The 25,146-nt window shown below is 54.1% G+C and overlaps 1 protein-coding gene across 1 annotated transcript in view; it reads right to left on the bottom strand.

The window, feature by feature from the left end:
- Positions 1-561: 561 nt before the first annotated feature.
- The window catches only part of LOC141998841 (C-type lectin domain family 2 member D-like), an 88,570-nt gene continuing 63,985 nt past the window's right edge, over positions 562-25,146 (bottom strand). The window contains exon 4 of the mRNA XM_074971817.1: positions 562-712. Coding sequence (XP_074827918.1) covers positions 562-712 — 151 coding nt within the window. The remainder of the gene's footprint in view (positions 713-25,146) is intronic.

Here is a 25,146-nt window from a genome sequence, read left to right as displayed (position 1 = left end):
GTTCGTGCTTTCATCCAAAAGCAATATCTGGCAACAAAAACCAGGAACGGGTGGTGTAAACTTGCAAACTTCAAAATCAATTGGGTTTTCAAAACACCCCAAAAACTGACCCATAAAAAAATCTTGTTAAAAAGTTGCTGGGGCGGGGCGGGGGGGGGGGGGGATTGAAAACATCCTCCCTCAGCTCTACTCCAGACCATAAAATGGGAATGATGAATATTTTTAAAAGATTCCATAGATAATTTTCTAGAGTAAAAAGCTTCTGTGGGGGAATGTCAGGGCAGTGAAAGCTGAGACTGCTGCCTTGGCTCAGTTAGGCAGAGTTCCTGGTCCAGCTGAGGTAGGCTGGAAAGGCTGGATTTGAGCCGTTCCACTGGCGGAAAAAGAGACGGCGCGGGTGGGGGGACAAGATGTGCAAATAGCATCTCTGGTTTTCACCTGCATCCACAGTGCTCTGCCCAGTGATGCGCAGAGCATTCCCCGATATTCTGGAATTGCTCAGATGTGATCTTGTAAAGAGATCAGTCCCGCTTTTCCGGGACTAATTCCACAGTACTCTCCTTATGAGCCCCCTACCACGGCAGCCTCCTGTGCCTGTGTAAATGCATCGCGTTTGGTGCAGATCCAGGGTCTCTCACTGGCGCATCGCAAGCTGCTGACCCCATTCGCATCATTCAGATACACGCAGTCTCCTCCTCCTCTTATCACAAACCTGCAAGACAGAAGCCAGGGAGCTGGTGTCAGGTAGGAGTTGGACATTTCCCATCAGTCACAGGCAGGGAGAGACGCTCTCGCACAGTGCAGGGAGCTGCTGCACTCACAGCCCCTCACGATTCCCCTTCCTGCACCTGCCACAGGCCCCAGCTAGAAAGGGGGCAGTGGGGCAGCAAGGCCAGGAAAGGTTCGAAGATCAACTGACCTCCATGGACCATTTATGCCGGGTGGGTATTAATCCAATTCCTACTCTCTCCCCCGCGCCCCCCCCCCAGCTGGGTCTGGATGGGCCCCTGCAGGCCCAACCCACCCAAACTGCCCCGGGTGCAGGTTCCAGGTGACTCTCAGCGTGGCGAGGAGCAGCAGTAACGCCGCACAGAGGAGCTGGGTCCCGGGCTCCCTGGACAGTTTACATCAGCACTCAGGCCAGAGGCCTGTCAGGACAGGCTGTATTGCAGGGGGCGGCTGGAGTGAAATGCCAGCAGCACAAACCCGGCGGCCATGGTGTGACCCCAGCCACTCACACAGAGCTTCCCGTGAGAGCTGGAGGCCAGCGCTTCCCACCTGGAAACAGGGTGGGATCCAGGCCCACAGGCAAATCCTCCCCCATGGTCCCATCCTGGCTACTCACAGTAGTCATGTGCTGGGCTGGGAGGAGGCCCAGCACTACTCTTTGGGCAGGCCAGGATCTCCCTGCCCTCAGGCCACCAGCCTCTGGCTCGGGGTGAGATCTGTCCCAGAGAAGGGAGAGCCCAGCCCACAGCCACCTGAGCAGATGGCTGTGGGTGGCTCCCTCACCAACATCACCCCAGAAGAGCTCTGATGGGATGGCAATGATGCACCCAGAGCCTTCTGCTGGGGTGGGCGCCCCCAGGGTGGCAGATTTCAGGGTTAACACCCCACTGAGATGCCTGTTTACCCAGTTCGCGTAAATTGGCGTCACATTAGCTATCCTCCAGTCATCGGGTACAGAAGCGGATTTAAATGATAGGTTACAGACTACAGTTAGTAGTCCTGCAATTTCACATTTGAGTTCCTGGTCCTGGTGACTTGTTACTGTTTAGTTTCTCAATTTGTTCCAAAACCTCCTCTAATGACACCTCCATCTGGGACAGTTCCTCAGATTTGTCACCTAAAAAGGACGGCTCAGGTTTGGGAATCTCCCTCACACGCTCAGCCATGAAGACTGCTGCAAAGAATTCATTTAGTTTCTCTGCAATGGCATGGTGCCAGCTGCGGTGTGGACAGACTCCAAACAGGCCTGCTAACAGATGGGCTCATGATGCAATCACAAAGACAGACTGCTGCCGACATCAGGGCATCCTTGCTGGAATATGTGAAAATATCTGACTGGGATCAAACAACAGGTCATCAAGTGACTTGTTTCCTAAGCCTCCTCTGGGCACATTTTCCAGCTTCCCATCAATCGCAAAGGGCTTTTTTAAAAACACCATTCAGCTGTAAGTACACAAGATTGGCCACATGGGTCAGACCAATGGTCCATCTAGCCCAGTGTCCTGTCCTGCGATACTGGCCAGCGGTAGGTGCTTCCGAGGGAATGAACAGAACAGGGTCAGTATCGAGTGATCCATCCCATTCACACCCAGCTTCTGGCAGTCAGATGTTTATGGACACTCAGAGCATGGGGTTGCATCCCTGACCATCCTGGCTAATAGGAACTAGTCGAGCTATCCTCTGTGAACTAGTCTACTTCTTGTTTGAACAGAGTTATACTATTGGCCTTCACAACATCCCCTGGCAACAAGCTCCACAGGTTGACTGTGTATTGTGTGAAGAAATACTTCCTTTTGTTTGTTTCAAACCTGCTGACTATTCATTTAATTGTGGCAGGTTTCAGAGTAGCAGCCGTGTTAGTCTGTATTCGCAAAGAGAAAAGGAGGACTTGTGGCATCTTAGAGACTAACCAATTTAGTTGAGCATAAGCTTTCGTGAGCTACAGCTCACTTCATCGGATGCATTCAGTGGAAAATAACAGTGAGTAAATTTATATATACACAGAACATGAAAAAATGGGTGTTTAAAACTATTTCCCCTTGTTTATTTCTCCCCCCGCTCCCCCACTCTTCCTCAGACGCTCATGTTAACTCCTGGAAATGTACTGGAAATGGCTCACCTTGATTATCACTTCAAAAGGTTTTCTCTCTCTCCCCCCACCCCACTCCTCTGCTGGTAATAGCTCATCTTAAGTGATCACCTCCTTACAGTATGCATGTTGAACACCCATTTTTTCATGTTCTGTGTGTATATAAATTTACTCACTGTTATTTTCCACTGAATGCATCCAATGAAGTGAGCTGTAGCTCACAAAAGCTGATTCTCAACTAAATTGGTTAGTCTCTAAGGTGCCACAAGTCCTCCTTTTCTTTTTTCATTTAATTGTGTGACTGCCAGTTCTTGCATTATGTGAAGGAGTAAATAACACTTCCCTCTTCACTTTCTCGACCCCACTCATGATTTTATAGACCTCTTATATCCCCCCCTTAGTCGTCTCCCCTCATATGGAAGCTGTTCCATATCTCTAATCATTTTCGTTGCCTGCCTCTGTACCATTTCCAATTCTCATAGATCCTTTTTGAGATGGGGCAACCAGATCTGCACACAGTGTTCCAGGTGTGGGGGTACCATGGATTTATACAGTGGCATGATGATATTTTATGCCTTTTTCCCTATCCCTTTCCTAACGTTTTTTAAAGGATGCTCGTTTTTTGCCTCTAACAACCTGGCATTTCCCCCCCACACAAGGATGTTAAATTTAATTACATTATGGTCACTATTACCGAGCAGTTCAGCTACATTCCCCACTTGGACCGGCCCCTGTGCTCCGCTTAGGCCTAAATCAAGAATTGCCCCTTCCCTTGTGGGTGCCAGGATTAGCTGCTCCAACAAGCCGTCATTGATGGTGTCTAAAAATCACTTCTCTGCATCCCATCCAGAGGGGACATGTTCCCAGACAATATGGGGATAGTTGAAAACCCCCATTATTATTCGGTTTTCTCCTTTGGTAGCCTCTCAAATCTCTGTAAATTTCACAGTCACCATCCTGGTCAGTAGTATACTCCTGCTGCTAGATTCTTATTCTTCAAGTGTGGAATTCCTGCTGTTAGAGATGCTAGGATACAGTTGGGTTCGTTTAAGATTTTTACTGTACTTTACTCTATGCTTTCCTGGACATATAGTGCCACTCTCCCGCCAGCGTGACCTACTCTGCCGTTCTTTCAGTGCCGATGGTCCAGGGTCAAACCCTGCTATGGGCTCAACCTTAAGACCTGAGGGACCCCATCCTGGAGCATCTTAAAAATCCCACTTCCCAGTGTAAGCAGTGTCAGGGTGAGCTCCACCCTTGAATTGTGAATTGGATACTACCAGATCCCTCTGGGAGAAGAAGATAAGGAGAAGACAGCCTTCATCTGCCCATTAGGGTTTTATCAGTTCGAACGCATGCCCCAAGGGATTTCTGGAGCACCTGCCACCTTTCAACGTCTCATGGAGAAAGTTGTGGGAGACATGAATTTACTGCAAGTGTTAGTTTATTTGGATGACCTGATTGTGTTTGGAAGAACCTTAGAGGAGCATGAAGAAAGACTTCTTAAAGTGCTTGATAGGTTGGAGGATTATGGTCTGAAGCTTTCAATTGACAAATGCCAGTTCTGCAGAACCTCAGTGAAGTATGTGGGTCACATCGTGTCCCAAGAGGGTGTGAGTACTGATCCTGATAAAATAGAAGCACTCACTACATGGCCACGTCCAAGTAACTACAGAGAACTCAAGACCTTTCTCGGATTTAGTGGCTACTACCGCAGATTTGTGAAAAACTATGCTACGATTGTAAAGCCTCTGAACGATCTCACCAGGGAACATCAGTCCAGCAAGAACAAATCTAAGTCCAAGAATAAGGGGAGGTCTCCAAAGCCCCCTGTGCAGAGACACTATGGCCCATTTGAACCATTTGGGCCACGGTGGGATGAGAGATGTGAAAGGGCTTTTCGAGAAATCATTACTTGCCTAACTCATGCTCCAGTCCTAGTTTTTGCTGACCCAAGCAAACCCTTTATCCTGCATACTGATGCCAGTTTGGAGGGTCTGGGAGCAGTCCTGTACCAGGAAGTGGAAGGCAAACGTAAACCTGTAGCCTTTGCCAGCCAAGGATTGTCTGATAGTGAAACTCGCTATCCCACCCACAAGCTGGAATTTTTGGCCCTGAAATGGGCCATCACTGAGAAATTTCGAGACTACTTGTATGGTGCTCAGTTCCAGGTGTGGACAGACAACAATCCACTGACTTATGTGTTAACAAGTGCTAAGCTGGATGCTACAGGGCAGAGATGGGTGGCCGCCTTGGCTAGCTATGAGTTCAGCATTCAGTACCGATCAGGGAGAAGCAATGTAGATGCAGATGCATTGTCCAGGCGTCCACAGGCTCCAGAAGTTGCTGTGATACCCACAGATGGTGTGAGAGCTATTTGCAGTGTGAGTCGCCGAGAGCCAGAGGCCCGTGAGAGCCTTCAGGTATGTGTTGCAGAAGCTTTGGGCCTGCCCCCTGAATGCATGCCTTCTGCTTCAGTGAACTATATTGCATTGGACCAATCTCCTTTGCCCATGCTCAATGCAGCTGACTGGCAAGAAGCCCAGCGGCAAGATATTGACATTCGTGATACACTACTTGCCAAAAGGGAGGGGCGAAGCCCAGCTGCGGTTGTCCCACCTAACCCGGAGGGTAAACTACTATTGAGAGAATGGACCAAACTAAAACTGATTCAGGGAGTGCTACACCGAATGACCACTGACCCTTTACAAAAACAACGAGCACAACTAGTGCTGCCAAAAAAGTACAGAGCCCTGGCCATGAGGGCTCTGCATGATGACTTTGGGCATTTAGGGATGGAGAGGACCCTGGAACTTATTCGTAGTAGGTTCTATTGGCCCCGAATGGCTGAAGATGTTCGCAGGAAATGTGAGACTTGTGCTCGATGTGTTCAAAGGAAAACTCTGCCCACGAGGGCTGCATATCTCAAGAACATCACCAGCAACAAACCTTTGGAATTGGTATGCATTGATTTCTTGTCTGTAGAGGTAGACAAGAGGAAGGTTGGGAACATTCTAGTAGTGACTGACCATTTTACACGGTATGCACAGGCATATCCCACACGTGATCAGAGGGCCACCACCGTCGCTCGAGTATTGTGGGACAAATATTTCTCAGTCTATGGATTCCCGGCTCGGATACACTCTGATCAGGGGCGGGATTTTGAGAGTCACCTTCTGAAGGAGGTGCTGAAGATAGCAGGAATCAAAAAGTCTAGGACAACGCCTTATCACCCCCAAGGTGATCCTCAGCCAGAGAGGTTCAACCGAACCCTATTAGATATGTTGGGAACTTTGCGACCAGAGCAGAAGGCAACCTGGAGCCAGCATGTCGCATTTCTGGTGCATGCCTACAATGCCACAAAGAACGATGCTACGAGAGTCACCCCATATCTCTTGATGTTTGGGCGAGAACCAAGATTACCCATAGACTTGTGCTTTGGTGTATCAGAGGATGGAGATAGCTATGAAACTCACCAGCAATATGTATCCCGACTAAGGGAAAAGCTGCGGGATGCTTATCGCTTAGCTACCGCTGCGGCTCGGAAGAACGCAGACCGCAACAAACATCGATATGATGCTAGAGTGCATTCGCAGGAGCTCCAGCCGGGGGACAGAGTCCTGCTGCGAAATTTGGGTATTGCTGGCAAACACAAGATAGCTGACAGATGGAAGGCAATGCCTTACCTTGTGATGGAAAAGCTGGGAGATCTGCCGGTCTACAAGATCAAACCTGAAGACGGCCCAGGGCAAATAAAGACGGTGCATAGAAACCTTTTGCTCCCTGTGGGGGAATTGGTAAGCATCCCTTATGAGACGGGCCACAACAGGGCAGCCGGGCAGAACAGAGGTGCTAGACCAAAGCCGCCATCCAACACAGACAGCGGGCCCCCTGCAGCTAACTTACCCCTATTCTGCACATCTGAGAGTGAGTCTGAGGAGGAAGACACAACCCTGGTGTATCCTGGGATGGAGACAAGATTTCAGACTCAATCAGCTGAACCAAACGAGAGTTTTCCCTCTTCCGCCCTAAACCCCATGGCGGAATTATTTAGGCCCCTTTCTGACACCCCGGTGCCGCTGATGAGACCCCACTGTGATGACACACACAGGTTATTGGACAATGGAGACACACAGGTAGAGGATGCCCTGGGCACCTTGGACCCTCCAGCATTAGAACTAGGAGTGCAGGGGCCTACGCCAGTAGCCGAGGGACCCTCCAGGGAAGCCTCTCCATCCGTCACTCAAGAGAATGTTCCCCCTACCTCGGCAACAGAGAGTCTCAATAGACGAGACAGGGTGATAAAACCAGTGAAACGGTTAACTTATGATGCACCTGGGGTGACTAGTGAGGAGCCAATACCTTTAGCACACAGGCTTGTGGAAGCTAAAGTGGGCTTCCTGAGGCCCTTTGGAGGAAACCAATGAGTTGGTATAAAGGGCGTGTGATTTGTCGGGACGACAAATTCTCGGCTGGGGGGAGGATGTAAGCAGTGTCAGGGTGAGCTCCACCCTGACATCTGGTGGTGAGGTGTGGCAAGTTGTGGAAAAAAAAACTTTAGGGGCTGATCTCATTTGCATAGGCACACCCACCCCGCCTAGACTGAGGCCATAGCTGCCCAAATGGTCACTTCGGCTGCTGTGGGATCCCCAGTGTCTCTGTTATTGGGGCAGGAAGAATAAATTGTTATTACCCTGATTATGGGAACTGTACTTGGCCTTTTGCTATGATGGAGGGACTCACCATCAACTAAGTAGCACTCGCTAGGCAAGGGTCATGGGTTCCAAAACTGTGTGAATTGAGAGAGACTTGAGACAGGTATTAGTACCTGGTGGTGTGGGCCTGAAGCACCAATTGCACCTCTGTCTCTCTCCACTGTGGAATGTCAGAGCTAATTTTGGGTCTATTAAGAGTCTTGCTACAGGTACTGTGCTGCATTCACTTTGGCCTTAAGGTGCACCAGCACTAAGGCCCCCACTACTATGAGCTGAAATCACTGAGCACTGTGTCAAGTAGTGGGGAGCCAGAAGATCTAGAGTGCAGCGGTGTGTTTGTGAGACGGCGAGCTGTGCGGAGTGGAGCCGGTCGTGGTGGAGCGGAGCCGTCTGTGAGACAGCGGTGTGTTCGTGAGACGGCGAGCTGAGCAGAGCTGTTCGTGAGACGGCGAGCTGTGCAGAGCGGAGCCATTCATGAGACAGCGAGCTGAGCAGAGCTGTTCTTGAGACAGCGAGCGGTGCAGAGCAGAGCCGGTCGTGGTGGAGTGGAGCCGTTCGTGAGACAGCGGTGTGTTCGTGAGACGGCGAGCTGAGCAGAGCTGTTCGTGAGACGGCGAGCGGTGCAGAGCGGAGCCGGTCGTGGTGGAGCAGAGCCCTGTGGGGCAGTCAGCTTCAGGACACGTAAGGTGCCCCTTACCCCTTTCCCCCACACACAGGCACATTTTAGCCAGACTGGGGAGTAACACTATGCAGATGAACTTTTGAACTCTGGGGCTGGACTTTTTGGACTTTGGGTGATTTGTGGATTGCTGGACTCAAGAGACGTTTGGGTGCTGGGACTCAAGAACCCGAGGGAAAGGGGCATGCCCCAATTTGCTTGGGGTGGTTTTTTTTGCTCATGGGTTGTGTTATGAATCCTGTTGGTGGTGTTTCCCCAACATAATGCCACATTGTTTCTCTCTGTTATTAAAAGGCTTTTTTGCTACACTCAGACTATGTGCTTGCGAGAGGGGAAGTATTGCCTCTTGGAGGCGCCCAGCGGGGGTGGTATATATTTGTCCCAGGTCACTGGGTGGGGGCTCGAGCCGGTTTGCATTGTGTTATTGGAATGGATCCCCTAGATATTGAACCCGGCCCTTGTTGCTGCCAACTCTGATGGGCAGAAGGGTTACACCAGACTCTGGAACAGGGGCTGCTTTGCCGGGCTCACCTTTCTCCCTCCGTCAGGTTGGCCGATGGGGATAATGAGCCTGGAGATCTCATTCCCGCTGCTCTGAGTGCTGCCCATGTGCACATGACCCAGCTCAGCTCTTACTGTATCCCAGGAACGTCTTCATCTTCTGGGATCCTCATGGCAGCAGTGGGATGATTTAACGGAGTCCCTTAGTAATGGGGCCTTTCTCTCTCTTTTGTTTCAGAGCCAGCGTCCTGGAATCGTCTCATGGTGCGTGGAGTGGTGGGGGTGGTGGGGGTGCTGGTCTCACTATACCTATGTGGGTTTTGAAAAGGTAGAGGGAAAGTGTTTGCCTACCCGTGACTCGTCTTCAGCAAGCTGCTGACTCATCCCTCCCAGCAGCCTGGAAGTCTGTAGGATTCACAGGAATCTGAGCTCCCCGCAGTGTGTGACAGGGATGGGGACTAGGCCCAGGGAATTAGAAACAGGAATCGAGACCCAGCCCTGGAGAATGGTGAAGGAGACCTGCTCATGGAGGACAGACGCTTCACCCAGGAACCCAGAGGAAGGGATCCATTAGGTGGGGACACGGGTGTGGCCCAGGAAACTGGAGTAGCATTGCCAATCCTCCAGGATGACCGGGAGTCTGCAGGAATTAAAGATTAATTTTTAATTAAAGATTATGTCATGTGATAAAATCTTCAGGAATACGTCCAATTAAAATTGGCAACCCTAAACCGGAGTGGGGGGAGGGACCCATTAAATGGAGACAGACTTGGGCTGGGGAACCAGCTAGAAGAGCTGATCCCTCTTACGATGCCCCTCAATGGTGGGGACTAGACTGGGCGAAACTTTTCATCTAAACCTATTTTAGATTCAGCAGTTTGCGAATTCATATCCAGTCTGCTGAATTGTTCACGTCCAGCCCCTCCCCCCGTTCTTAAAAAGTCAAAGCATTTCGTTTAGACACTTTCCAAACAAACCATTTTGATTTTTCACTTTGAAACAATTTTTTGTTTAAAAATGTCCTTCAGTTTTATTTTAAAAATTCAAAATGTTACAACCCTTGAAATGTTCCTGGGTCTTTTTGGTTTTTTTTAAAAAAAGCTTTTTGGTTCATCAAAAATTTGGAAAAATGTTTTGTTCAACCTGAAACCAGTTTTTTTCCATCTTTTTTTTTGGAATGGCCAGTGACCAGAAAATTCTGTTTGCCCAGCTCCAGGGGCGGTTGAGGATTTTAGCGGTTATATTGTGGGTCTGTGAGTCTCCTTGTTGCTCAAAGTTTTCTTACTGTAACAAATTTGTTTGAGACAACGGCAGGATGGGCAAAAGCTTCCTACAAGTGGAGGGGGGGGGCTGCTGGCACCCAAACTGTGGCCTAGCCCCTGTGCCATCCCTTCTCCTTGACGTCTGGCCCCCTCAAACCGCCCCTTTCCGAGGCCCCCCCTCTTGCCGCCTTTCTCCCTGAGCCCCCACTTCATGCTCCCCCTTGCACCCAAATCCCCCCCACACTCCCTTCTCTCCCTCTTCATCCAGTCGCTCACAGTTATGGCCAGTAAAAAGTGGTGGGCCCTGGTCCCCCCTGTTCTGGCACCCCTGGCTGAGAGTGGGAGAGGAGGAAGAACTCCTTTCAAATATAACTCCCCCCCCCCTCAAAAAAGCACAATTTGCCAGCAACAGCAAAACATGCACCTCACCAACCCGGGCCAGTCCCGCTGTGCTGTGTGTGACATTCCCGTCCTGGGCGGTTTATGTCTTTGAGAATGTGAACCCCGCAGGCCTGGGTGTTTCTCTGCGTCATGTGACCTCAGGGCTCCTGACGAGAGCCGTTGTTTGTAAATGTTTCAGTAGCAGACATATTTATCATTCATGGACAGACAGACATTTATTCATAATTAGAACTGGTCAAAAATAGCGGGGGTGGGGAGGGTCATGAAAATTGAAGAAGAAACCACTTCCCCCCCCCATATTCTTCAAACTTATTTGCAAATGTTTTTAATGATCACATTTTTGTTTAGTTTTGGTGGGAAAAACTCCACGTTCGCTCTCAAGTGGGCAGAGAAATCCAAAATGTTTTTTTTAAAAAGGGAACTTTTTTCAAATGATCAATGTAATCCAAAGTGGCATTTCTAGTTCAAAGGTTGCATTGTGAGTGTAAAACCATTTGGAACCAGCTCTATTACTGTATAACAAGATGAGTTTATTTGTCATGCTGCATTGTTTGGGCCAAGTTCCAAGTGGCATTTCAGTTTTTGCACAGCTCTTCTCTTCTTGCGTCTGCACCTCTCATAAGCTGTAGCCTTAATCTTGGCCCTGGAAACCCTTACGTGCATGTTTAACTTTAATGACTGCTGTGAATAATTCCATTTCAATGGGACAACTCTGAGGTCGGGTTTACATTACGGCCCTATATTGGTGTAACTACGTCATTTATTTCGTTTTCTTTCTTTTATATATGAAAGTTATTGAGAGGTTAAAGCAGGTAAAATACATGAACAGGTTGGGACAGTCCAAGTTTGTCAGTGCAAAGTGACAGCAGAGATGTGGGATCTGCTAGTTTTCCATAAGTCTCTCAGGGTTACCCAGGATAACTTTGGGGATCTCTGTCTTGCATCTGGAATGTTCCCTGAAAGTGTCCAAACAGCTCAGAGATACAGAACCATTCCCTGGATCCATTCTTATAGCTGTCTTCCCCGGAAAGCAGTCTGGCAAGTGGTCCTGTCAGCTCTTTGCTAAGTTATCTGCCAAAACACTAGAGTTTTCAGGTGCCGAAGTAGCCCTTTGAATCATGGTGAAATTATCCTCCCCGTCACCACCAAAATTTGAAATGGTGCCCCTGAGTGCCCGGTACCCTACCGTGCTCCCCCATAGGAGCTGCATTAACAGGCAACTCTGCAAGTTCTCTGCATGCCTCTGCAAGTGACCCCCATGCCTCTCCATTTCCTTGGCCACAGGTATCCTGTCCCCATGCTGGCGGCTAATCCAGAAAAAGAGGGAAAGAGCTCACCACTGTGACAACCTGAGGGATGTGTTGGGGTGAGATCAGCTGGTCAAAGGAGGCAATAGGGACAGAATGTGAGACTTGAAGCTCCTAGAGTGACCTCTGACCTTTCCAGACCTGCCCTTCAATCAGACACAGCGATTGTAAAGTTGAATGTGATCGTAACTAGACCCATTTTAAACCCTTCACCACATAAGACAAAGCCCGTAGGATTCATCATGAACTATTTATTTCTCCTCCCCTGGCTCCCTGCAGCCACCTTGGAGCTTTCCCTTGTCTCTCCCAGGCTGGGCTCACTTGATTGCAGGAGCTCAGCGGAGGGTCCAGCTTTGCTCTTTTGCTTCCATTCTTCACGTCTTTGGGTGGCTGCATTTGCAACTGAGCAGCCTGATGGAAACACTGAGTCCTCTGTCTCGGCAGGCAGGCCCAGCCACGAAAGCCAAAGACTCCCTGAGAACAGGGGGAGGTTCGCCTGAACTCTCAGGAATGGAGGCTGGGCCCATAGGGTAGGGTTACCATATTTGAACTTTCAAAAAAGAGGACACTCCCGGGGGCGGGGGGGGGGGGGGGAGTTGTAGCCCTGCCCCCTATCTACTCCCTCCCACTTCCTGCCCCCTGACTGCCCCCCCCCAGGACTGCCAACCCATACAACCCCCGCTGCTCCTTGTCCCCTGATCGCCCCCTACCAGGACCCTGCTCTCTATCTAAGCCTTCCTTCTCCCTGTCTCCAACTGCCCCCTCCTTAGATCCCCCCAACCTAACTGCCCCCCTCGAACTTCCCCCCTACCTGTCCCCTGACTGCCCCGCCCCTTATCCGCACCCCCGCCCCCTGACAGACCCCCGGGTCTCCCACACCTATCCAACCACTCCCTGTCCTCTGACTGCCCTCGCAGAACCCCCGACCCATCTAACCCCCCCTGATCCCTGTCCCTGACATTGCCCCCAAACCTCTGCCCCATCCAACCCCCCCTGCTCCCTGTCCCTTGTCTCCCCCGACCCCTCTCCATATGCCCACCCCCTGACAGGCTCCCCCCAGAACCCCTGACCCATCCAACCCCTCCTGCTCCCTGTCCCCTGACTGCCCCTTGGGACCACATGCCCCTTCTCCAGCCCCCCATACCCTGCTGCTCAGAGCAGTGTGTCTGGGGTGCGGAGCCAGACACAGTGCCGTGCTCCCCCGCAGAGCGCGCAGCTCCCCCCGCCCACCACCACCCCCAGAGTGCTGCATTGGGAGGGAAATCCCGGCCCTTTGGAGAGTTTTACAAATTCCTCCCGGAGGGCGATTTAAAACCCAAAAAGCCGGACATGTCCGGGAAAATCCGGACGCATGGTAACCCGACCGCAGGGACTCCAGGATCTGCAGCTGCTGCCACCTCTATGGTGAATCCTCCGACTCATCACCAACCAGCTCTTCCCCATTCTGCCAGCCGGCCCCACGGTCTGACCGTGCAGGAGAACAGAAACCCTTTGGGACAGCAGGAGAGTCTCCTCAATGCCGCACTCTTTGCATGGCTTCCCGCGGTCACCGGGAAACACGACTACCCTGCCCCCAGCAGTCTCTCAAGGAGCTGCCGGCGCAGTCACTGGGCACCCACTCGTAATGGTCTCGGGCAGTGGCATTGCAGAGGGAGCTGAGCAGACCGTCCCTTCTGTGACTTCCTGAATTGCTGCCAGGACGGATTCTCTTCTGCGCTAGGGAGAGTCCCCGAGGAAAAGCAGCTGTGGTGGGGGAGGGGGCAAGACAAGCTCTCCCCCTGAGCCCTTGACTAGCAGGCAAGCAGGACTCTGGGAGCCAAGGGATCGGTGTGTCTTGCTGGGAGAGCAGAGCTGGAGAGCAGAAAAGGGCACTGGAGGAATGTAGAAAAGTCAGTGTCATGGCCGGGTCATGGGCAGCCAGACCTAGTGGTCAGAGGCAGAGTCCACACTCATGAGACAGGAGTCGAGAGTGAGCTGGGTCAGGACACTGGAAGAGCAGAAGCAAAAGACCAAATTGTGTTCAGCACCTCAAGTCAGATGAGTCACCCCGAGTCCGCATGCCAGGAAATCAAGCCTGGGGAGTGGGAGCAGGAACAGCAACACACGGTCCAGAGCCGGCGAGCAGCTCGGGTGTTCAGACAGCTTCTTGTTCCTGCTGCTGGTTTAAGGAGGTCCTGGGGGCCGATTAGCTGCTCTGGGACTCTGCCAATAGGAGCCTCAAACTGGGTCTGGACTCCGTCAGTCCTAGGTAAGCAGTTTTTCGTAGGCTTCCAGGTGGCGTGCTGGAGGGTGGCTGCTCCCAGGAACCCTGCAGACCCGGCTTAATGACCCATGGGTCATGACAGTGAGTGATCTCTCCCCGCTTAAACCTCCTGCACGAAACAGTCTCCAGGGTCCCGGCCGCATCCTCTGAGAATAAAAAAACACAGTCATGATGACAAATAGGCTATGGAACAGGAGCCCCCTCTTTCTTGCAACAGCCTCAAGTGCCCGGAAGAGTGGACGGTTCTTACCTCCAGGAGATGCCTGGGATCTTCCATCTAAGCCTCAATGGGACCCTTGTTTCTTGGTCTGACAGGATGAGATCATCTGTCCCCACTGCTCCCTGCGCTGGCCTGGCTGCAGCACACATCTGTGTAAAGAGGCTGGGCCAGAGAGATGTTACAGTCAGGGTCCAGGCAGCCCAGAAGGAGAACAAAGGGTCTGAAACCAGAAGGCGAAGCAATCAAATCAGCGGATTCGACAGAGACGTTTTGTACCCTACAGGGACATCAAAGAAGATCTGTTAGGAAAGCTGAGATGTTAGTCTGGAAACTGCTAAGGCAAAGATTGTGACTTGTTAAGGTTCAGTTTAAGTCACTACAAAGTGTGTTGTGTTTTGTTTCTCTGTTTGAAATTTGTCTCTTTCTCTTGCTTAGTTTCACTTCAATCTCTTCTTTGTTACTGTGCTTCCCAAAGCACCTCTGGGTTGTGTGTTTGAGTGAAGTGTGAGTCTCAAGCCTACCCAACAGGCTGAGCTGTGCCCTGTCTCTCTGAAGGTAGCGAATAATTTCTGAGCGGTGCTGGGCCCAGAGTCCAAGGGCAGTTCACCAGACATCTCCTGTGAAGCCCAAAGAGACCAAAGGAGCAGGAGAGATTCAGGCCCCACTGACCCATGGGAACTTCCCACAGAAGAGGCTACACAGGGCTCCAGACACAGCCAGCAGGATCCCTCCCACAAGCTGGGCCAAGTCCTTCCCCTCCCAGCCCCACAGCTTCCTCCCCACCCCAGCCTCAGGAACCCCTCCCACCTCCCTGCTTTCCCCACCCACTCTCCAATACCAGGCTGTTTCCAGAATGGAAGCAGGTGTGTACCAGAGTTCACTCACCGCTAGATGCTGTCCAGGCCTCGGGTCACCGCTTTCTAGCTGGGCTAGCAACCCCGCTGATACTCACTCTTGGAGTTTGTTGGCTGGGAACTCAGCCCTCCAACCAAGTGACTGGCCTTTACTCCACTCCTTCCTGGGTCGTGCTCCTTCCAAACAAAGTCTTGGGTCTCTGTGGTCTTCTATGTCCCCTTCCTTAGGGATGGTGAGAGAACCCAGTCCTACCCTGGACTCCAGGTTTTGGCCCAAGGCCGTCGAATGAACAGCTCGCTCTGCTTCTGTACTTTTGCTGCTGTTTTCCCTTGTTTCCTCTCAGGTGGGGCTCACTTGGTCATCAATTTGGCCTAGCCCCAGGCTAGGCAGCCATAGGCCAAGCCACCCTCTTAGATACCCTCCTCCTTCAAATCCAGTCCAGCCCGGCTGACAGGTTTGCTGCGGGAATGGTGAAACCCCATTGCTGATCAGAAGGAGGTCAGAGTCTGTTCTCTAGGAGCTGAAGGTCCGTTTGTCCTGCTGCGGGAAGTGGAGCTGGAGAGCAGAGATGTTAGGTGAAAGAGACTGCATGATGGAGTTGGAGACTGAGGGACGGGAGCCTACTCCCACAAACGCTCCCAGGAGAACAGGTTTGAGGAGTTCTCTGGAGAGCCTCTTGCTAGGAAAAAAACAAGGGTGGCACATTGATGGAGATGTCTCTGTCCCAGGGATGGGGGAAGCTCCCAGCCAGGCTATGCAGCAGAGATCCCATTTCTCCCCCAAGAAACCCATATGCCCAAAGAAGTCAATGACTCTTATCTCCAGGAGGGAGCGGGGTCTTCCCTCTCAGCCTCTTTGAGAACTACCACTGCTTGGTTTCCTCGGACCAGGGACCTGCCCCCACTGCTCCCTGAGGTGGTTCAGCTTCTGACTGCACCCATCTGGGAGGCTGTCACACACCCCAGGGCCTAGAAGACATGCGGGGAGGAGGCTCCTCTTCATGTCAGACTCTGAGAGCCCAGAGAGGGGCCAAAGGAAGAATAAAGGGCAGGAGATGAAGCTAGCCCTGAGCCTCTGTCCCATCCTCACCTCCTCAAATGTGGAGCTTCCTGATATTCAGTTGGGCAGACAGTCTGTAGCTCTGACCCAAAGGTCCTTCTGCGCCATATGGGGCAGGAAGATCTCTGCCTGGGAGCACGGAGAATGGGATGGGGGTGAGATCAAGGAAAGAGGGGAGGGGTATGGGTGTGAGGGAAAGAGCTCCTACCCCAGATGAAGGAATTTGGGGGGCCGAGGGAAGGACGCAGCTCCACAGAGAGGGGAGAGAATTTCTGTGAGTGCCAGGGGCCTCCATTTTCTCTTCCACTAGCCCCCCATTTACAGTGAGACAGAGCAGTACCTGCATCAGGGAGTGGGACTTGCTGAACAGGGAGGGGAACCTTTAAGAGCATCAGATGAGCCACAGCCCTTGCAGCACCTCGGGCATCTGGTGCAAGTGCCTGATGATGTGAAGCTGGCACATGACCTTGGCTGTGACATCCTCGTGCTGCAGGGGAACAAGAACATGTCAGAGACGGAGACACTCCCCAGGGATCAGGGAGGATTAAGGGCACCTGGAACCATCACCATCATTTCCACCCAGCAGCTGCTCATGTCTGAGTGGTGGATTCACCCTCCCGACCCCCAGGATGGAGGCTTGCTGTCCTCTCTAGTGACCTCCAGTGCCAACTCCCCTCCTTGTCGGCTGAACTCCTGCCACCTCCCCATCCGTGCCCCTGACAGCTGTTCCACCTCCAACCCACCTGGGGACACCGCTCAAGTTCGTAGAACCCTCTCCTCCATCCCTACCTCCATCCCCACTCAGCTAGGGCAGGGAGGGGGATCTAGCAGGGTGGCGGGGGGCAGGAGGGATTCTGGCAGCAGTGAAGTGGGATGGGGAGAGCTTGAGACCTTTCCCCAAGTCACCCCAGTGACAAAAGCTGAAGCCACAGGATAGCAGCCCTGGTAAACGGGGCAGGTCAGCAGCCCCTGCTGACTGAATCCTCCCAATCTCTCGAGAGCGGGTCCAGCCCTACCAGCAACAAGGCCAGCTTCCCACGCCCATGTGCCTCAGCCCTTCCTGCTCAGTCGTCATCACCAGTCAGTCCTTGGCCACCCAGGCTGCCAGGGAAGGGAGCAACTCTCGATGGTGGCTCGGGTGACATGGACACTAGGCTATGGGGAAATGGGTGCAGCTCTGTGGGTCAGGAAAGGTTCCCAGAGGGCACTTAAGGGACTCTCCTGTCCTTCCCAGGAGTGATAGCAGAGCACCACATCCTAAGAAGAGAAGTCCATGAAGTCCAGAAGTCCCCACTAGGCTCCTTGCCACCAGGCCAGCGAATGGCGATAGGATGGGAATGAGGCCCTGGCCCCCACCCCAAGCTCCTGAGTCGATTGCAGCTGCTTACCGTGACCCCCATCAGTTGCTGGGCTTCCCCCAGGAGGGAGTAGACGAGCACCAGCCCAGCCTGGCTGACATGCAGCAGGGGGTGGTGGATGGCCAGCACTGCTGTCTGCAGGAAGGATCTTTTCAGCCCGATGGAGAAGAATTTTCCAAAGACCTAAAACCAAGAGGACACGAGGCTCGAGCAGATTGCCCACAGCCAGCCTCCAAGTTCTGGCGGTACAATGGCCTCTAGTGCCCCAAAGGGCGGGGAAGAGAGCTGCTGTGGCCAACGCACTTCATTCCCCAGGAGGCTTTCAGGCTCCCAGGGCTCAGGGAAGCCCCTTTATTAAAAGGTCACACATGCTTAGGGACCAAAGCCTCCAGTGGCTCTTTCAGGAGGGCAATTTATGGCAGGGGCCAGGATGGGCTGGAAATGGATCTCTAATGTGTGTGAGCAGGCCCACTCTGCTGTGCAGGGCACAGAGACCACAGGGGACCCTGTGTTGTTTCCAGCAGAGAGATCTCCTGAACCTCAGCGGCTAGAGGAGTGTGTGTGTGTTGTGGGGGGCAAGGGGGTTGGAGCTGACAGACCAAAGGTCTCTTCCCCGCAGCTTAGTGATTTCTCTCGTCGCTGGGAATGGCCTCTGCAGCTCCTTGGTTTCTTCACAGGGAATCCAACCTGCAGCCTGACAAGGACAAGGAGACTCATGGCCCAGTCCCCATCCCAGACACTCCTCGGAGACTTTTCTTCCGCTGCAGCAATTCAGCTTGTGGGAGGCGGGACAAGCTCACACAGTCTCTCTCACGGGGTGTCTGTGGAGCAGCGTTCTGTCGATGCCCTTCTCGATCCAGGAGCCACTCCAAGGCCTCCTCTGTGATGTTGTGGAAATCACCCATCTCACCTTTGACTCCAGTCTGGGGGCACTGTGTTACGGTGTGTTCGAAGGTTTGGATATTCTCACCACAGTTGTGAGACGGGGGCGGGGGGGTGTCTTTGATTTTCTACTTGTGCAGCAAGTAGCCGCAACTTGGCTCAGTGACAATGTGCTTCTTTGGAACAGTGGCTGAGGTCCAGATACTCTGCCATTCCCTGGCCGGGTCTGGAGACATGAGGGGGGCGCATGTGTTCCATATTGGCTCTGGAGCTCCCTATGTCCCCTACCCAGTTCCCAGGTTGGGGCATTCTGCTTCCTGACCGGCAATGGAATTGGGCAAAGCCCACCTCCTTTCTCTGCTTCTACAGGGTGCAGGGAATTAAACAAGGGTCTGATCAAGCAATCGTGACTGACTGACTCAGGGCTCTCCTCTCAGACACTTGGCAATCAGCCAGGAGGTCAAGGAGTACAGAGACACCCAGAGCTATAATCCTATATTAACTCACCCACCCGGGGATCCTCCTTATGCCACGTAGCAATGCAGCCATGTAAGACACTCAAATCACGGCAACTAGCGAGGTTCCAATGTGGGACCTTTCGCACCAGCCTGTCCCACTGGTTGCTGGATGAGGAACTCTGAGCTGGAAATAAGGAGTGGGCTCTTTTCCTGTCTCCAGGAGGCATCCGCTGCAGGGAACCCAGCCAGCCACACTCCCTGAGCTGTCTCATGCCCTGGCACAGTGTCCTTACCTCCCCCACTCTGGCTGTATTCTTGTAGCCCAAGAGCCTTCTGTCCTGGTGCCAGTCATAGCACCAGAGATCTTCCGCGTCATGTATGGTCAGGCCTGGAAGAGAGAGAGAGAGAGAGAGAGAGAGAGAGAGAGAGAGAGAGAGAGAGAGACTTTTCTCATTCTGGTTGCACTTTCTGTGTCCTTCCAATCCCATTGGTGGCTCCACAGTGGAGTGGAGAAGAACAGAGGCAGAGAGAGACTTGTCCTCCAGCTGGGGTCAGTCTGAGAGAACTGGTCTGGGGTCCCATTATCCACCTGTGGTCACTCATAGTCCCCTGTTGGGTTCCGTGTCCCAGCTGGATTCCTTACCCCTCTGTTGGAGCAGCAGTTGGTAGAGCCGGTAAGTCCCCTCCCTGGCCTGCCGGCTGATGTCCTTTTCTGGATCGCTGACAAATAGAGCCAGCTGGGCCACATGGTGACCCATCCTAGGGAATTCAGCTGAGATCTAATGGAAGGGAGAGGAGAGGGGACTCCATCAGCATTTTCCTCTCAGCTCCCCTGGGCCAGAGGGCTCCTTCCCCTTAGCCCCTCTGCAGGAGATGCTGGGGGAGAGGAGCTTGAGATCGACCCTTCATTTGCTCTGCTGCCAAGGGAGCCTGGAGCTGCTTTGGGATGCCAAGCAGGGGCTGGAGCATGGTCCCCTTAAAGGCCCAGGGACAACACTGAACCAGGACAAGAAGAACTTGACTCAAGCCTAGCTCAGTCCCTGCTCTCACTCTGCCTCCCCATGAAGAACCCTCCTAAGCCACAGCCCCGGCAGCAGCAGATCCTGCAGCCTGCTGGAACCAGCCCGCCTCCGCCTGGAGCCAGCAAGCTGGGCTCGGAGCTCACTTACGTCAAACTCAGAGAGGGTGACTGTGTATCTCAGCAGGGCTGTGCTGCTCCTGATAGCCCTGGCTCGCTCCTGCGACACCCTGGACACGACCCACAAGTTGAAATGCTGTGGGGAAAGGAGGCAGGTCAGACTCAGTGGCCAGGTGCACCTGCTTTGCAAATGAGCCCCACGCCCCCAGCCCCATGGGCCTGAGACATTCTGCGCAGGGCGGAATATGTGAGTCCTTGATGGCAGAGCTTTAGAAGGGGATACTTTCCCCCAGGACGCAGCTTGTACCCTGCAGGTCACAACTTCTCAGCGTCTCTCTAGATTGGGACAATGTTTGGGGTCGGGGCTGGTCCCATCCTCCCAGAACTCGTGATTCCTGAACAGTTCACCAGAAAGGAGACTGAACCCTCGGCCCTTCCCTGCTACGAAAATCCTTGCGGGGATGTACGGAGTGACTGAGAACACAATCCCCCCAGGAATTTCAGAGCAGATAAGAGGGAAGGGCTGATTCCCTGGGATCCTCCTGTTTCTCTAGGAAGGAGCCTGTGCCTCTTCTCTGAGAACCGTCTCCCAAATCTCATGCGGTGTGTGTGTTGGAGGGGTGGGGGAAGGATGGGTTTTCAGACTCTCACTCCCCAAGACAGCCAGGAGCCCTGTGCTTAGTGCTCAGCAGAACCAGGCAGAGCTCTGGCTTGAAGTCCCAGCTCCTTCCTCTGTCCCTCAAGAAGGAAGGACCTGACACTGCATTGCACTGACCTCCCCAACCAAGGACGGCCCAGTGGGGACCCAGCTAGGAGGACAGAGTAGAAAATGGATCTTCCAGTCTCTCCTTACCAGTCCCCCAAAGAGTTACGGTCAAATGGGGCTCACCTCCAAGATGAAGTGGAGCCTGTCTGTGTCTGGGGACTCTGCCAGCAGGTTCCCCAGCATGGCATCCAGGACCTCTGGGATGACTTTGTGCAGAGCCTGCAAAGCATGGGTCAGAGTTAGGGAACCTGGGCCTACACCTGCCTCAGGCTGGGAAGAGGGGTCTCTGGGAAGAACTGGGGAGACTCCCAAACACATCTCCTGGCCTCTCTCCTTCACATCCCACTGCAGGCAATTCACAAGAATTGATGACCCCTAGACCTTTGATCCATGAGCTTAGCAGGTCTCTGCAGAGGGCCTTGTAGGCAGAAGAGTATGAAACAGCCAAGTTGTTATGGATGGAAGCTGGGCTTCTGGGCAAAACACGGCTTATGGAAGGAAGAAAGAAAGAAAGAAAGAAAGAAAGAAAGAAAGAAAGAAAGAAAGAAAGAAAGAAAGAAAGAAAGAAATCCCCCAGGGAGGGGTAATCTCTTCCCTGCTGGAGGGAAGGATCCAACCCTGCAGCTTGTTCCATCTCCGCCACCCCACCCCTAAATCTGGAGCTCCAGCGAATCAAGGGAGCAGGGACCAAGGACTACTCTGGAAAAGTAAGAGGACGGAGGAGGAGGAGGTACCTGGATGTCGGTGGTGTCCTTCTCCGTGCCCAGGGTGAAGACGGAGTGAAGGGCAGCTCGCAAGAGGTGTGTCTCTAGGGCTGGCTCCAGGGCAGGTTTCATGGTGCTTGCAAGAGAGAGGAGCTGGTATTAGACTGTGCAGTACGGGCGTGGGACTGTCACCAACACGGACACCAACCCACAGGGATAGAGGCACAGGCTGGCGAGAATGGAAACTGAGGCACTTAGCTAGGGAATGACAAGGCCAAGGCGTCCCAGACAGACAGCGGCAGGACAGAAATAGCTCCTGTTCCTGGAGCCTGCTGCCCCTCCTGTATCTGAGCCGGGGAGTGAGCCCCTCCCCAAGGCCCCTGTCATGTTATGGGAGTGAAAAGAACAGCCCTGCCAGGAGAGAGTGACCCTTCCCACCCCACCATCTCTGCCAGAGGTGCCACTCTTGGGAGGTGACATGGGAGGGACAGTGATGGTGACTCCCAGCCTTGGGCCTGAGCAGCACTGGGGTGAGGGGAGCCGGCGGGGTTGGGGGTGGGGCTGTCTCAGTACCAGAGGTTGCCCACTGCAGCCAGGGAGTGGGCGAGGATGGCGCTGGGTGACGAGTCATCGGGAAGCTCCTCGATGAGCTCCTGTGAGATGCGAAGGAGACAAAGGAGCGTGTGAGATTCAGGCCCAACTCACACCTCCCAGTGAGGAGATGACACAGCCAGTGCCCCACATGGCCAGCAGGATCCCCCACCACCTCCCGCTCCTCCCATTCCTTCCTGCCCATCAATCTTGTCCCCCTTCCCGGATTCCTGCCCAGCTCACTCCCAATCCCCTTCTCTCCTCCTCCCTCTCAAAACTGCCCCCATTCAGCCCCATCCCGACGACCGAGCTGGGACCATGTGATTCCTTGGCCCCCACTCTCAGCTGCCCTCCAGCCCCACAAGTCCCCCCCTGCCCAATCTCACAATTTCTCAATTCTCTTATCCCAAGTCTTGAGCCCCAGCAATCCTTGTCCTCTGCTGCCCCCTCCAACACCACCCAGCCCCCACCCATTAGCCCGGCCATACCCCTGCCAATCCCGTGTCTCTCTCCTCCCTCCAGCTGCAATATGGCGTGTCTCACTCACTACGATCCTCTTCACCACAGCCGCCTTGCAGCAGCGCGGCTCCAGCGTGTCCTCCCCTCTCTCCCGTGCAGCCAGACATGGGAGGTAGATGGCCTGAAGGAACAGGAGCTGCTGCCCCTCATCCTGGACCCACCAGGAGTGGGGTATAGCGAGAGAAAACCTGTTAGCTAGGGAACTTCCTGCCCCACCCACACCAGCTCCAGGGCTCAGGCCTCAATGGGGGATTGTGGGGACCCGCCTATTGTCCAAATTTCCCACCACTCCTACACAAGCAGGATGAGGAACTGGGACAGTGCCTGTGGGGGGAGATGACCTCGGCTTTTGTGGGACAAACACCCCCATCTTGGGGGTCCCACATCATGGATGTAAAAGGGACCCATTAGGGGTGGTGGATCAGGAGGGACAAGGCCCTCGGCAGGGGGTGGGGATGCTGGGAAGGGACAGGGCAATCTTGCTTCCAGCCCAGATGGGGAACATTTGTACCTTATCTCTGCACTGGAGCTGCTCTCGGATGACCTTGAGAGCAGCTTCATCTTTGGCCATGTCCACCCCTTCCTCCTGCTCCGAATCCAGGGGGGTCCCTGCACCAGAGAGGGAAGGACAGGGGTGTGGTGGGCAGAGCAGGATTCAAGACCCCCCTTCCCACCTCAGGCACCCAGGGCAGATCGGGCCCCAAACCTCCCTCTCAGGGATGCCTTCAGCCCCCAACAGCTTCAGAAGCCCAGAGCAGAGCCCCCCTCCCCTGCCCAGGACTCCAGGGGAGGTGCCTGTTCCCCCCGCCCGGAGCAGCAAGGACCAACATGGCAGCAGCTCTTCACGCCCCCACCCCCAGGTCCCCATGCGGAAGGGGCAGCTGTGTGACGGCTGCTGCTGTCCGTGGGGTTCACGGGGCTCCGGTCAGACACCTGGGCTGGGGAACTCCCCGTATCCCTGGGAGAGCGTCTGGGCCCAGGGTGTTCACATCCCGTCCTCAGCTCTCCCTCAGCCCAGCCTGGCTCCTCACCTGGAACAAAGCAGTGGCCTCCATCGGCCTGGCTGCTGCCAGAGGCCCAGGTGCTGCCGCTGTCCCAGGCTGAGCTGCCGGTGCTGGGACAGGGACCTTCCCCCTCCTGGCCGGCGGGGGCTGGAAGGGCCTCAGAGACCGGGCAGGGCGATGCCTCCTGATGGGAAGGAGGGCTGCGCTCCTGGGGCCGCTGCTGCCCACACAACAAGCCCCAGAGCCACCCTGCCCGGCGCCCCTCCTGGGCTGGGTCCTGTCTGCAAAACCGCAGCCTGGGCCAGCTCCACTGGGGCCTGGTCGGGGCCTCTCCCAGCTCGGTGCCTGCGCCGGGAGCTGGGTTCCTTTTCCAGAAGGCCGGGCACTTCCGCCGTCTGGCCTGGACGGGAGCTGCTTCCCCACCAGCGGGGACGCAGGGCTTGCTCTGCCCCTTGGGAAGGTGGCAGCTGCTTCCCTCAGGCTCTGGGGCCACCTGCAGAGCCTTCCTCCGGAACATCCGCAGGAGCCTGGCCATCCTGGAACCGAGCGGGGAGCAGGGGTGAGTCTGGGCTCAAGGCAGCCTTTCACTCCTGGGCCTTTTCCGTCCCTTCTCCTCCCTGCTCCAACCACACCAGCCCCCTCTGCCCCCACAGGAGTGCAGGGAGTGCCATCTACACACACGGGCAGGAGTTCATTGCATGATCTGCTCCCAACATTCCCCCTCGTAATCCCTGCTGCTGCAATAGCCAGGAAGTCTCATCCTTTTCCAGCAAGGGGGTCAGTCCCAAAGACCATCCGTTACTCTGGACAAGCAGCCCCCTCCTGTCGTCCCAGGCCACTCTCCCGCCCAGGCTAGAGAAGGAACAGAACCCAGGAGCCCGGATTTCTCCTGCAAAACCATTCTCCACGTCAAAGTCACAAAGACCCTAAGCACAGGAAGACCAGGGCCCTCCTCGTTCCCCATTGATTTCCAGACTCAGCAGCTCACAGGGTCTGGCCCAGCTCAGAGACTCTCAGCCTGGGGAACAGTGTCCCACAAGGGAAGGGCTGGGAGCCCCATTGCTGGAACCTTTCCAAACACACCGGAGACGGCTCTGGAGAAGCCCCTGCCCGGTCTAAGAGTGAGGGGCTCTTGGGGGCTGTTTGCAAATGAAATCCCCCTTTGGAGATAGTCTCTCCCCCTGTTTCTCCTCTCCCAAGTCAGACAGGGGAAGACACGGAGGAACCCGAATGCCACTCACTTGCTCTCAGTGATGGGATGATGGATGGTGGATGTTCAGGGTCAGCAGATGTCCCTCGCCCTCCTCCTCACTCTCCAAGCCCAAGGCAGGCTGGCTAGAGAGGGTGGTGACCTCAGGAGTTACCCTGCCCAGCCAGCAGGCAGGGTGATGACACGAGGGCGATCGACTGGCTGTGAAAACAAGAGTCTGTCTTATTGCCAAGGGACGGAGAAACTCAGCCAGCAGCAGGGGGGTGCAGAACACTGCCCTAGGGCGGAGGTGACAGCGCCTCCAGGATCCTGACATCCCAGCACTTTACACACCTTCCTGGAGCCTCCCAACCCCGCTGGGCTGTAGCGATGGGACCCCAACCCTACTGATAGCAAACGGGGCTCAGCTACCGGCTCAGGGTCACACTGAGTGTC

Source organism: Natator depressus, chromosome 14, assembly GCF_965152275.1.
Source record: "Natator depressus isolate rNatDep1 chromosome 14, rNatDep2.hap1, whole genome shotgun sequence".
In the NCBI taxonomy this organism is placed as follows: domain Eukaryota; kingdom Metazoa; phylum Chordata; order Testudines; family Cheloniidae; genus Natator; species Natator depressus.
Note: the sequence above shows the minus strand (reverse complement) of the source record. Positions and strands in the feature narration are given on the sequence as shown.